Source organism: Podarcis tiliguerta (assembly GCF_965153285.1).
Source record: "Podarcis tiliguerta genome assembly, chromosome: 2".
Lineage (NCBI taxonomy): Eukaryota > Metazoa > Chordata > Lepidosauria > Squamata > Lacertidae > Podarcis > Podarcis tiliguerta.
The window spans coordinates 26179504-26193156 of NC_139535.1; the positions used below are offsets into that span (position 1 = coordinate 26179504).

A 13653-nucleotide genomic window follows, 5' to 3' on the forward strand; every position below is an offset into this window, starting at 1 on the left:
CAACTTGCATGTTAATCTGGCCTTGCAAGGCCGCCTTCAATGGTATTTGTTGTTGAAAGATGCTGGTGAAAGAAAGTAACGCAATGCCTTCTTTAGAACTGGGAACAATCTGAGCAAGGGAACACTGGAACCAATCTAAAGACTCTGTATGTTTAGAGCTAGCTGAAGCCCACACTTGTCTCCTGCCCCATAGGCAGAATTGGGCCCAGAATCCTTACGTAAGCGCCTACAATAATCTAAATGGTTTTGCTTCCCACGTTTGCTCCTCTGAAACTGGCCTTCAAGTCATGGCTACGAATAATAAAAAAGAGAAAACACAAAATGTCATTCTGCCCCTCTCCGTCTTAAGTCACAACCTAAATGTAACTTTATATTAGCAGAGCCTGAACTACAGAACTTGGGAGTGGAGAGGAGAAATTTTATTCACCCAGGTGAATAAGCATCAGGAGAAGCAGCAGCACTTCTACAGACAAAAAGAACGCTCTCTATATTTAAGTTTTGAGTAGAACTTTTTCCTGTGTGTTCACATTGTTTTTCTAGGTTTACTTTTTAATAGTGCTTTAGGTAAATGACAGCTCTCAAAGCAGTGTTACTTTTAAAATGAAAGCAGTAACCTAGTGTGGTTGCATCCTTTAAAAAAAATTTAAATATGCCCTGGAGGACCTAAAAAAAGACGATTCAAAATTCAGAGAAGTTTCTTCAAAAGCAAAAAGAGCAACTAGCTAAAAAATCTAGAGCCAAAGCCAGAATCCAGAAAAAGAAAACCGGGTCTTTGTGTGCAAACGGATTATTCTGTGTGTCAGATTACTGCGTAAGAAAGCAACCAGGCCTTTTGAAATATCCATAGATCGCGCTAAAATGCCAGAAGGGGAAAAAAATTGTAGCTTTCAGAGCAAAATATGGTCTGCCAATCCATCCTCTTCTTCCTTATGCTTGTTTTAGCGTTGTTCCACTAGTGCAGGCATAGGCAAACTCGGCATAGGCCTTCCATATGTTTTGGGACTACAATTCCCATCATCCCTGACCACTGGTTCTGTTAGCTAGGGATGATGGGAGTTGTAGTCCCAAAACATTTGAAGGGCAAAGTTTGCCTATGCCTGCACTAGTGCAATGAACAGTTCGTGTTTAGATAGGCACACAAACATTGCAATCCTGCAGAGGGAAAGGGCTGTAGCTTGGCGGCACAGGATCTGCTTGGCTTATAGGAAGGTCCCAGGTTCCATCCCTGGCATCTTCAGGTAGGGCTGGGAGTGACCATTTTCTGACGTGCTGGAAAGCCACTCCCAGTCAGCGTAAACAGGACTGAGCTAGGTCTGCCTCAAGTAGGAGGCAGATGCTTACATTCCTCCAAGGCTGTGTGCATGCTAACATTTGTTTGAAGTCAATGGGATGTGTGTGTCTGTATCCCGGCATTCACAACAGGAGCTACGATGTAGAAAGAACTTGCAGCCCTCTTCTCCCTTCACAAGCCCGATTGCACGGCATGGGAATCGTACCAAAGTACATCTGTTTAATAATGGTACCCACATTCTTGTCTAACTCCCTTTTGTTTCAAGAAACGTATTCTTCAAACGTTCTCGGCGCACTTTTGCACCACCTCTGCCTAAGCAATGCTAAAGCAACAGAGCTCAGTTTAAAACATCTGAGGCAACAATCCTGCACGCTTACCTGGGAGCAAGCCCCACTGAACTCAGTATGGCTCGCTTCTGAGTAGACGACAGGGTTGTGATGTAAGTGCAATATTTCTAAGGGGATATTTGAACTAGCAAACCAATTCAGCACTTGCTATTAAAGGGGGGGGGGGGGGGAGAGAGATTTCACAAACAAGGTCTTGTTCCAGTAAGAAAAATGTATGAGTCTGTTCTTTTTTCACCTAAGGCACCAGAATGATTGGGGAATTTAAAAAAAACAACACAAAACAGAACACAGAAACCTAACAGCAACCTTCTAAGCGAGAAAAACCTTGTATGTTGTCATTGTATAAGTTCACTCAGTTCCATCATGCACCAAGGAATAAAATAACCTCTGTTAAAAGATATAATATAATATATATATATTTATATATTTAGATAGATTTTTATATATGAAAACTCTTATGTACAATTTTGTTATCAAATACTTTTCACTTTACACAAGAACCTTTTGCATTTCTGTGCTTTGTAATGCAAGCCAGCGTGTGAGCCACGGATATTTCCAGGAAAGTTCTGACACTATGTACAAGCGGGTGTTGCGTTGATAAGACTTCGTTCCCCCACGCAAGCTTGCTTCTTATACCTCATCTTGTTTCCTGTCTTTCTTTTTTTCTCTATTCTTTGAGGAGCTATCAGTTCAGAACTTGAGGTAGAAGTAGCCTAGATAATTTCGTGCAAAGAAAGAAATTCTGTAGGTATATATATATATATCTCGATATATATATATATATAGGATGCTCCATTTTAATTTGCACATAGCAGTTTTCCCTCAGTCTGTTGCAATCTTTTCAGTGGCTCAATTCGTGAAGGGAGTCGCGTGACCTTGGTAAGTGTCCATTGGAGAGAAGCGCCTGTTTGGCTTCGCTCTCTGATAGCGCTAGTTCAGCAGTTCCTTTCAGATGCCTCAGTGAGCCTTCAGAAGGCAGTAGAAAGCCACAAGGCTCCAAAGATTTCGCTAAAGGCTGTGAAGAACCTGTAAAAATAAAAAATAAAAATCCACTGTTAGCTCTCTCTCACGCGTTCAGTACACGCACCAGCACATTTAGACCTAAACCAAACTTAATTAAAAAGTAATTTTAGTTACAAATGCCCGTAAATCTCTATTTTAGACTTTTTGCCTCCACAATTATTTGCATTTGTTGGAAGCAGAGATTCAGCTTCATCTCTTGGCTTTCGCGCGATGCAGGATGGTTTGCCAATTTAGAACACGCCCCACAATTCATTGCAAGTGTTTTGGGGAAGCGAGCTCCATTCCAGATTGGATGCAACACAAACACTGGTCGCTAGACTCACCAAGGCCACCATCAGGTCAGAAGGCAACCCAGGTTCTTTGGTGACGTTGCAGGGATGCAGCCATTGTCTTCTTATTTTAGGCACTTCTCTCCCGTGCCTCCCAACCAGCAATGTTCTGGATGCTCCTCCACCCCGCAAGATTCCAAGCGACAAGACTAGAGTGTCCTGGTTATGTGTCATGCTACAAGTTCTGGAACGCGACTCTTAAGGGGATTGTTTGCAAGAGCAATATGGGCGTATAAGAATCAGGGCTAAAGAACCATGCCTGGCTTAGGAGCAAATATACCGTATTTTTCGCTCTATAAGACACACTTTTTCCCTCCTAAAAAGTAAGGGGAAATGTGTGTGTGTCTTATGGAGCGAATGCAGGCTGTGCAGCTATCCCAGAAGCCAGAACAGAAAGAGGGATCGTTGCTTTCGCTGCGCAGCGATCCCTCTTGCTGTTCTGGCTTCTGGGATTCAGAATATTTTTTTTTCTTGTTTTCCTGCTCCAAAAACTAGGTGCGTCTTATGGTCTGGTGCGTCTTATAGAGCGAAAAATACGATACATTACATCCATTTTCCAAAACCTTAACAGGCAGGTGCAATTTACTAGAGGAGGGATAGAGAACCTGTGGGCTTTCCAGATGTTGCTGGACACCAGCTTCCATCAATTCTGATTACTGGCCATGCTGACTAGGGCTGGAGTTCAAGAACATCTGGAGGGCCACAGGTGTTCCCATCCCTTTACTGGAGCACTTGGAAAAGTATCAATAGAATTGTAAAATTGGAAGAGACAATGAGAGTCATCTAGCCCAACCCCATGCAATGGAGGAACCTTTCTTCCCAACGTGGGCTTGAACCTACGACCCTGAGATGCCAAGAGTCTCATGCTCTACTGACTGTAGTAGGAGGCATGTTGAAGAGATTAAAACATGCAAGCACCTTTGCTGTCCGGCTGAGGCGGTGTGCCTGGGCTAGCAGCTGGCATCCTGTCGTGATTACTGGGGTAGATGGTACTGCTGCCATCTGATTTTCTGCTGCTTGCGCTCCCGTTGCACTTTAGAGGACCTTGACGGTTAGCAGCAGGCATGCTGTCCTGCCTGCTGGACTCTTTGCTTTTGGAAGCATTTGGAGGCACAGTCTCTGTAGGCAGAGGGCCGTAATCTGGATCCTTGGGGTAAATGGTGACGCTCATGCTGTCAGTGCTCCCGCTGCAATCGGTACACACAACTGGCAAGCTGTAGCCTGGAGGGAGAAAAGGCAGGTTATTATTCTTTTAAAGCAACCATGACTTAGAATTTGGGGGCAGTGATGCTTCAAACAGAATAGGCAATGGTGGCTCCATTGACTGACTTGTCTTATTATATGCCCTTTTATTCCTCACCATAGATAGGATTAGGCATATGCTGTCATTCTGAAAGCTGAGCTTCTTAGGATGCTAAATTATTTTAAACAAAAAGCAAGCCTCTGTCCCTCATGATGGCAAATGCTATGAAGCTACTGCTCTAGTGAAATATCAGAAGCCGGGGGAGTTATTGAGTAAAATTTGCACAGGTCAAACATGGGATCACAATACTCTGAACAGTTTCTTGCCTCTCCTTTTGAATTACAAAGAATAAGCCATGTGTTGCACTTAATTTTCAAAACAGCACACGTCACAGAACCCAGCTTTTTGTGAAGCAGAATTTGGGTGGCTTTAATGCTAATGCGAGGGACGCGGGTGGCGCTGTGGGTTAAAGCCTCAGCGCCTAGGGCTTGCTGATCAAAAGGTCGGCAGTTCGAATCCCCGCGGCGGGGTGCGCTCCCGTTGTTCGGTCCCAGCGCCTGCCAACCTAGCAGTTCGAAAGCACTCTTGGGTGCAAGTAGATAAATAGGGACCGCTTACTAGCGGGAAGGTAAACAGTGTTTCCATGTGCGGCTCTGGCTCGCCAGAGCAGCGATGTCACGCTGGCCACGTGACCCGGAAGTGTCTTCGGACAGCGCTGGCCCCCGGCCTCTTGAGTGAGATGGGCGCACAACCCTAGAGTCTGTCAAGACTGGCCCGTACGGGCAGGGGTACCTTTACCTTTACCTTTAATGCTAATGCGGGACGTGGGTGGCGCTGTGGGTTAAACCACAGAGCCTAGGACTTGCCAATCAGAAGGTCGGCGGTTTAAATCCCCGCGACGGGGTGAGCTCCCTTTGCTCAGTCCTTGCTCCTGCCAACCTAGCAGTTCAAAAGCACGTCAAGGTGCAAGTAGATAAATAGGTACCGCTCCGGCGGGAAGGTAAACGGTGTTTCCATGCACTGCTCTGGTTCGCCAGAAGCGGCTTAGTCATGCTGGCCACATGACCCGGAAGCTGCATGCCGGCTCCCTCGGCCAATAAAGCAAGATGAGCGCTGCAACCCCAGTCGGTCACGACTGGACCTAATGGTCAGGGGTCCCTTTACCTTTACCTTTAATGCTAATGCATCATCTCCATCACAGCACAAGAAAGGAAATAGATGCTGATTCAGGAACTTGGTTCTCTGATGGTCAGATAAAAAACAGTAGAGGAAGGGCATGATGTGAAGCAGGAAAACACCAGTCCTCCACCTGCCTGCTGCTTTTCAACTTGCTACTCTTCTTTTGCTGATTTTCCCCCCTCAAGGGGGAATTAAATATATGCGTTTAGAAGGGAAGGGACTGAAAGAGGGGAAATTGGTATGTAGGACAAGTCTTCAGCACCCTGCCTCCTACCCACAACTTCTTTGCCCATTTCTGCCATTTTGCTGCTCTTCAGAGGAGACCAAAATCTTTGCCAACATATAATGCATGTTTACATTTTTATTTGTGACCTATTAACTGGGTAGACAATCATGGGCCGATACAACCTTGTGTGCTGTTGTGGACAGCAAACTTGAGAATTACACTTAAAGAGTTCAGCACAGCCCAAAAGCCAAGAAGAAGTGAGCCAATAAAAGGTATTATTGAGCCATTCTGGATTACAGCCTTTACAGAGATTCTCTCATGCCACTATCACTAAAAGGGGCAGGACCCACAAATAGGCATGAGGAATAATCTTATATAGCTCCTTGCTCATTTTGGTGAGTAACTCCCTAAACAATTCATGCTCTCTAGATTCTACCCAGATTTCAGACAAAATAATAATAATATGATGCTTTCACAGCTTGTTAAGACAACTGCTACTTATGAACGAAGGTGGCACAAAAATCTAGTTGGAAACCAGGAAAGGTGGGATTTTAAATGAAGTGTGTATATAACTGTTTCAATAAATATAAAATAAAAAAATTCTCTGAATGTCTAAGAAAAGGCTGCTTTGATGCGATTGTGGTCTTTATTAAAGTGGATTTTCCAAAATGCCTTCACAGATTAATAGGTTCCATACCTGTCTTATCTGCGATGAGTGCCCTGTCAGCTATATCATCTCCTTTCCAAACTTCTTTACTGTATCCTAAGCAGAGCTTTGGCTGTCGGTAAACAGGGTGAGAATCGACTTCTGTATCTCGCGCTGCATCGGTCTGGCAAACCCCTGCAACAAAATGACAAAGGGACCAGATGTACAAATGTTTGCAGATAAGAAAGATAAATACATTAGCTGTCCAAATCTATGGAAAGGGAAAACCAGAGGTCCACAAAACTGGAAAGGTCAGTGTTGCTGAAACATCTCCATGCACACACAGGGAAAGCTAGTGTAGCCGAGAACATCTCCTGAGGAAGTCATGGTTTGGTCATCTTTTATCTGTAAGCTGAATTATATGTTTATAAAAATCATGGGAGCTCTTTGATGTCTATACTATTACTAATGAAGCTTGTCTTATATGCTCCGACAGTTCTTCATGCAGAAAAGTAGCAGTTTTGAGAAAGGTTTTAAGCCTAGCTCTGCCCTTGATATGTAGCTAGTTCTCTATGTGCAGGAATATTTATCGTAAGAGAACACCCAAAAATTCACCCCCCCCAACCTTCAGTCTGAAATGGGACAGTCCAGGAAGGACTTGACTATGTCATTTCAGTGCATGCGCAGATAGTCCCTTAAGACTATAATTCTATACCCGTTTGCCTGAGATTCAATTCAATTAAACTCGGTGGGCTAAGTGGACAGACGTATATCATAGGGGTGACAAACTTTTTGCCCTCAAAAAGTGGCTAGACTGCAACTCCCATCAGCCTCAGTCAGCATGGCCAATGGTCAGGGATGATGGAAGCCATAACCCAGCAAATACTTATAGGGCCTCCCATCCTTGATGTATAGGATTGCGTTATAAGAGAAGCAAAAGGAGTACAGTGTTGCCAGATAGCAGAGTTCCTCCCATACCATTGCTCTGTATGTGTCCATTGGGCTGTTGGCCATTTTCCACCCTGGCCACCGCTTCTTGCCGTTCTGAAAGTGTCCCTTGGGAGGACAGATAGCTTGGCACATCAGGTGGCACAATGGTTTCATCTGGAAATACAGGGAAAGGAAACAAAAGTGAAGGGCCAGCGTTAGAGCACAAGATTGGCATTGAAACTAGAGAAAAGACTAGATCTGGACACTGTGCACTTGGTTATACTCCATCTTAGAACCAGGCTATTCAGGAGCCGTCTGATCAAGTTTGGGAGACTACATAGGACGAATTATTTCGCTCTTTGAATGAAAATTTGCCCTTGGTCCTCTTTAGAGTTTTAGTATCTGGAAACATATCTGGTACCCTGGTGCTCCTCCAAATCACCTTTTTGCTCCTGTTAAATCTTTCAGCTGTTCTCTGACTGAACAGATTCTAACATTTCATCACAGGGAATATCTCCAAGCTCCTCAGCCCATTTTTTTTAGTCAGCAATAGCAACACAAGTTATGTACAGTGGTGCCTCGCAAGACGAAATTAATTCGTTCTGCGAGTTTTTTCGTCTTGCGAAGCACCAATGTGTATTGACGGTTTCCCATAGGAATGCATTGGCGGTTTTTTAAAAAAAGGGCGCAAGATGTTTCGTCTTGCGAAGCAAGCCCATAGGGAAATCCGTCTTGCGAAGCAACTCAGAAAACGAAAAACCCTTTCGTCTTGCGAGGCATTCGTCTTGCGGGGCACCACTGTATATGAAACTTGTTCTGTTTTCAGGCATCCCATAGGCATCTGACTAGCCATTGCTGGGAAAAGGATGCTGGTCTGGCGATGCCTTTGGTCTGATTCAGTAAGAGTCTCATGTTCTTAAGTCACTGAGATATTCCCACTACTTTAGTTCAAAAGAGGGCATGCAGTTAGCGTTACCTGCTGGCTCAATCATGGCCCACAAAAACAGCTGACGAGCACTCAGCGAATATGTCAGAGAACAAGATGTGTCTCCCTTCAAAACCTAGCAGGCCTTCTTATGCGGGGATCGTGTTTCAAGAGCTGGAGCCAAAAAGTTTTATTACAGATCATGCAGCCAGCAACTTATTTCTGCAGATTTTATTCTACAGTGTACCAACACAGTTCTAAAATATGCGTCGTGTGTCATTGTTTCCCAAGTGGTTCCTGGATGGTGCAGCCTTCACTTCTGAGAAGCACCTCCCTTTCGGTTGACAGGCATGGCCTCCAGGAAGAGCTCCCAGAAGGGCCCTGCCCGGCTAGCTGACAGCAACTTTCTGGCAGTGCTTGTATCCGAGTTGTTGCAACACTGCTTTTTGAGTTTTCGCATGAGCAGCTTGTTTCCTTGGTACTATTTCAGGCAGGAACTTGACCGCAGCTGCAGTTGTGCCCCAACTCCAAAAAGTTGGAGGATAAGGACTTTTTTATGTTTTATCGTTCGTGTTTGCTTTTTTGCATTTATGATGCTAATTTTTGTTGGGTGTGTCACCCAGAAATCCAACAGGACTAAGGGAAGTCTGTGCGTGTTTTAATAAATAAATAAACTGGGTGTTCTGGAGGAGAGACAGACACCCAAGAACGTTTAGGGAAATGCCGGGTGTTTAGCCAAACGACAGGTAAAAAAGTTAAAAAAAAATGCTGGCAGTACAAGAAGCTACGTTCTGGGTTTGCAAAATTCCTGGGCAGTACGAAGAGGCGTGAGAACCAGGACCCTGCCTGTAAACCATACAAACGGTGAACAATTCGATCTGGGATACCTGGAAGCACTCTCTGTATCTGCAGTAAAGTAAGCCAGTGAAGTAAGGGACACAGGTGGCGCTGTGGGTAAAAGCCTCAGTGCCTAGGGCTTGCCGATCGCATGGTCGGCGGTTCGAATCCCTGCGGCGGGGTGAGCTCCCGTCTTTCGGTCCCAGCGCCTGCCAACCTAGCAGTTCAAAAGCACCCCCGGGTGCAAGTAGATAAATAGGGACTGCTTACTAGCGGGAAGGTAAACGGCGTTCCGTGTGCAGCTCTGGCTTGCCAGAGCAGCGATGTCACGCTGGCCACGTGACCTGGAAGTGTCTCCGGACAGCGCTGGCCCCCGGCCTCTTAAGTGAGATGGGCGCACAACCCTAGAGTCGGACACGACTGGCCCGTACGGGCAGGGGTACCTTTACCTTTAAGCCAGCTATGAATGCTGGTTACATGACGGAGGCTGCTTCAAAAACTAGCCCCTTTTGATATGTTTCTGGTTACCCAAAAAAAGACTCTGGGCCTACCTGTGTTTGTGACACTGTATTCTTCGCTTTTCTTCCTGGTTTGATAGATGATGCACACCCAAACCAGAGACGTCAACACAATGCTGCAGACCACAGCAATAATGATGATCCCAACGGTGGTGCCGTCTTTTCGGCAGCCGAGCAAGGGCAGCACGCTCACTTGGCTGTGCGCCCGTTCGGTCCCAACAGTGTTTGATATCTCACAGGTGTATTTCCCGGCATCTTCCATCACAACGTTCCGGACGATAAGCAGCTGTTTGCCTGGGGTAAAGTGATGCCTTTCAGTCACCATCAGAGACTGATCGCCCTTCAGCCATGTAATGCGTGGAGGTGGACTTCCTGTCGCTTTGCACTGCAGGACCACAGTTTCGCCCACAGATACAACACGATCTTCCAGTGGGTGAACCAAGCTCGGAGTCTCTGTAAGGATCCCGAGAAAGAGATGTCAAGCCTACGGAAAATTCATGCTATGGGCTAAGCCTCTCGACTTCAACAGCACAGTTATGAAATGAAGGCTTTGGACGACACAATGTTCTTTAAGAAACCTGAACTCGCTCAGTTCTGCGCTGCCTTCTGCCTTTCCTTGCAACAAATAGTAACGGCTGAGGTATACCTCTCAATATACTCTCCATGGTAAGGAAAGAGTTTCCACTTTTCCCCAATAAATATTCAGCTACAGGTGTATGTGTGCGCATCTAAGTGTATGCAAACATGACAGATTCAAAAAGGCTGCAATAACAGTGCCACAACTCTCTTGTCACCAAGCCCCAAAAGAAAAGCAAGGCACAATACTATAAATCAGCCAGGTTACAAGCCTAACAACAGGGAACTGGCAGTGATATAGCAGCAGAAACGCCCGAGACTTCTGGTATTGTAACTTTCGGGCTTCTAGTGTATTGATACATGTCTCCAAGGTTCTATATTGCAAGGAAACCAAACTTGTTTTCTGATAAATACTGTCCAAAACCCCCAGGCTCCAGCCTACAAATTCTTATAACCCTTTGTTATCACCCTCTGCCCATCCCAAACAGAGTTAACTTGGGTCCTCTCTGCTGTTGCTATCTACGCCCATCCATTATTGACAATGGTGTCTTAAAGCACCACAACTTTGAACTTTCTAAAGGGACATCAGTATAAAATTAATGCATCAGAAATGAATGGCCCTGACTTCCCCTCCCAAAGGAAGCAAATTTCCTTACCTAGCACAGTCAGGGTAGCATTTGCTGACACAGAACCAGCAGAATTCTGAGCAGTGCAGCTGTACATCCCCATATCCTCTATCTTCACGTCCGTGATGAAGAAGACATCGTCGTCAGGCATGACGTGCATCCGGCGCTCGCGAGCTGCAGGGAAGTCAGTGCCTCCATCTTTCTGCCAAGCAATCTGTGGGGTTGGGTGGCCTTCGGCAGCACATTCCAACCGGGCTGTTGTCCCTGTCCGGGCTGCAATGTCATGGGGAGTTTTGAGGAACGATGGCAACACTGTGAGGGACAAGGAGAATTGAGAGTAGCAAAGATTCTTGAAGAACAGTAGCCATCATGCTTCCAATGTTACAATTTAAAATCTATCCAGCGTCGTCGTTGGCATCTGTCTTGAGAGACAATGGAGTGCGCCTCCGGGAATGGAGTCAAACCACCGCGTTAGCAGTGCCAATGAGACCTCCCCGGGACGCAAGCAGTGTGTATGGTGGTCCAAGGCTGCCCAGATACCCAAACCACCCTCTCAACGTTGCTGGTGTAATCCAAAGGAAAGCAGAGCAATAGGTTTGGCACCAGCTTGGCTGCAGGGGTTGCCGGAAGGAGGCGTAAAAAGCGCCATCCAACCATGTTAGAGCCTCCACTCTGGATTTGTATAGGGTTTGCCTTTTCTTCTCCCCAAAATATCCTGTAAGGATCAGAGTTTTCCTTCTAGATTGGCTACTTTCCCGGGATGATAAGCCCCGCCTACCCCTCTCCAGCATGTGCAGAAACCACCACCTTGACGGTGGCACCCACTATCGGTCTCATCTGCACAATCTGCCAGAGCCTGTCTTTGCAGGCAGGGGAAGTCCCAAACTCACTGAGGGTTTGGGACCCATCGGCTTCATTCACTTGGTTTAGCTGGCCAGTCAAAACTGCTCCTGGGATGTGGCTGCTGTTGCATGCTGACAACTTCTAGGAGTCATGGGTGAGAGCTGAGTGCAGGGTGGGGACCAAAGGTGAACAAACTACCTTCAAAAGGAATATGACATATAATACTATCATGAATCAGGGAAGGGTGCAAACTCTGGTTTATAGAAGCATCCTGATGCAATTTGAGTCATTGCTTTTCTTCAGGGCCTTAGTTTTTTAAACACAGGCTGACCTGCCCTTTGGGCATGTGTGCTCTCCCTCTTTTGGTCACCATGCTTTAAAATAAATCTCCAAAATTTTAGATGGTTATGTAATTTTAGCCCTAGCTATGAAACTCCTGCCAACCTAGCAGTTCGAAAGCACATCAAAGTGCAAGTAGATAAATAGGTAGCTCTCCGGCGGGAAGGTAAACGGCGTTTCCGTGCGCTGCTCTGCTTCACCAGAAGCGGCTTAGTCATGCTGGCCACATGACCCGGAAGCTGTACGCCGGTTCCCTCGGCCAATAAAGCGAGATGAGTGCCACAACCCCAGAGTCGGCCACAACTGGACCTAATGGTCAGGGGTCCCTTTACCTTTACCTTATGAAATTCTTACTCACCATTCACTGTGAGCTGAGCTTTGTGAGAATAGGTAGAACCAAAATGATTGGTGATGATGCACTGGTAGCACCCCTTGTGGTTGAAAGAGACATGGCGCAGATGCAGAATGGTGGTGAACCACACCACACCATCTCTGGTCCGGACATGGGCAAAGTTCTCCATCTCGGCATGGTGCAGAATTTCGTTGTCCTTCTTCCAGGCAAAGGTCATGGGGGAACTACTGCTGCTGACTGCCGAGCAGGTGAAGCGGATGCTCTTGCCAAGAACAGCCATTGTAGTTTCCGGCTCAACGATAATTTTGGGCTTGGGGAAATCCTCTGAGAAAAGAAAACAGAATGCCAAAGCATTTTCGGTTTAGAAAGATGCCGTGGCCACGGGGCATTCAAATCTCAACACCTTCCCAAGGCGTTATGTTTTCCTATGTGGAAGAGCGCTAAGAAAAGCTGCTGTTCATCCAATTCCTGGCTGTGCAATTCAAATGCAGCAAAATGCTTGATACCTACAAATAATACGAGCCTGGGTGGTTGCATATTGAGTGTTTTCCCATTGTAGTCTCATTTTACCGTAATTATAAACTGAACAATTCTCGGGTTTACGGAAACGTGTGATTGCCTGTTTGCAAAAATGAAGCAATAGGCAGCACCCCAAATACCAGAAGGAATACCAAAGCAAATCTTCCGAATTTAGGGCTGGTGCATGGAATAACCTGGTGTGAGCTAGATATAATATGAAATGGGAGACATATGGCAAAAAGGATTGCCATCAATCCTTTGGGTGAAAGGAGAAACCAGTGCTTTCTACTGACTTACAACTGAACCATCTGGCCAATTTATTTTAGGAAGGGGGCGTGGAAATTCCAAGGTATGCAGATATATATATATATATATATATATATATATATATATGCATGCACGCACCACCTTATTTCCATCTTCCGTCAGCTGGTCCCTGAGAGATGCCCTCCAAGTGCTGCTACCACAGGCTGACAATGTTAATTTGTTAAGAGTTACAGCAACTGTTGCAATTAATGTCACCAGTGACAAGTGCTGACAGGCAGGATAGCATCCTGGCACAAAGATGTCGAAGGAACGGCAGATGTAGCTGGTTGTCACCCTTCCAAGGCAAAGAGGCTTCTGCTCTTGAGGCCTGACATTGAGGGCTATTTGGTTTAGCTGAGTTCCAAGCAGCTTAATTTATTAGTCACACAAAAGGCATCTCTGATTTCAATGTTGAACGTTTCCCCCCCCCCCCAACCTAAAAAAAACACAGCCATTACCAATGGAATGGAGAAACTCAATGGGCAGATTAAATCTGAAAGGGATTCAGTGGCTAAGAAAGAAAGAGGTTTGGAATGCCAACGTACTACATTATTAAAGGCAGCCTGAGAGCAATTCCGAAAGATGGAGAAAGCACATG

At 45.8% G+C, this 13653-nt stretch overlaps 1 protein-coding gene across 1 annotated transcript in view; it reads right to left on the reverse strand.

Moving 5' to 3' along the window:
- Window positions 1–60: 60 nt before the first annotated feature.
- LRIG1 (leucine rich repeats and immunoglobulin like domains 1) overlaps window positions 61–13653 on the reverse strand; it is a 126550-nt gene continuing 112957 nt past the window's right edge. The window contains exons 13-19 of the mRNA XM_083424772.1: window positions 12237–12554; window positions 10727–11008; window positions 9528–9947; window positions 7263–7388; window positions 6336–6479; window positions 3909–4211; window positions 61–2664 (exon numbers count right to left, since the gene is read on the reverse strand). Coding sequence (XP_083280898.1) covers window positions 2480–2664; window positions 3909–4211; window positions 6336–6479; window positions 7263–7388; window positions 9528–9947; window positions 10727–11008; window positions 12237–12554 — 1778 coding nt within the window. The 3' untranslated portion in view covers window positions 61–2479. The remainder of the gene's footprint in view (window positions 2665–3908; window positions 4212–6335; window positions 6480–7262; window positions 7389–9527; window positions 9948–10726; window positions 11009–12236; window positions 12555–13653) is intronic.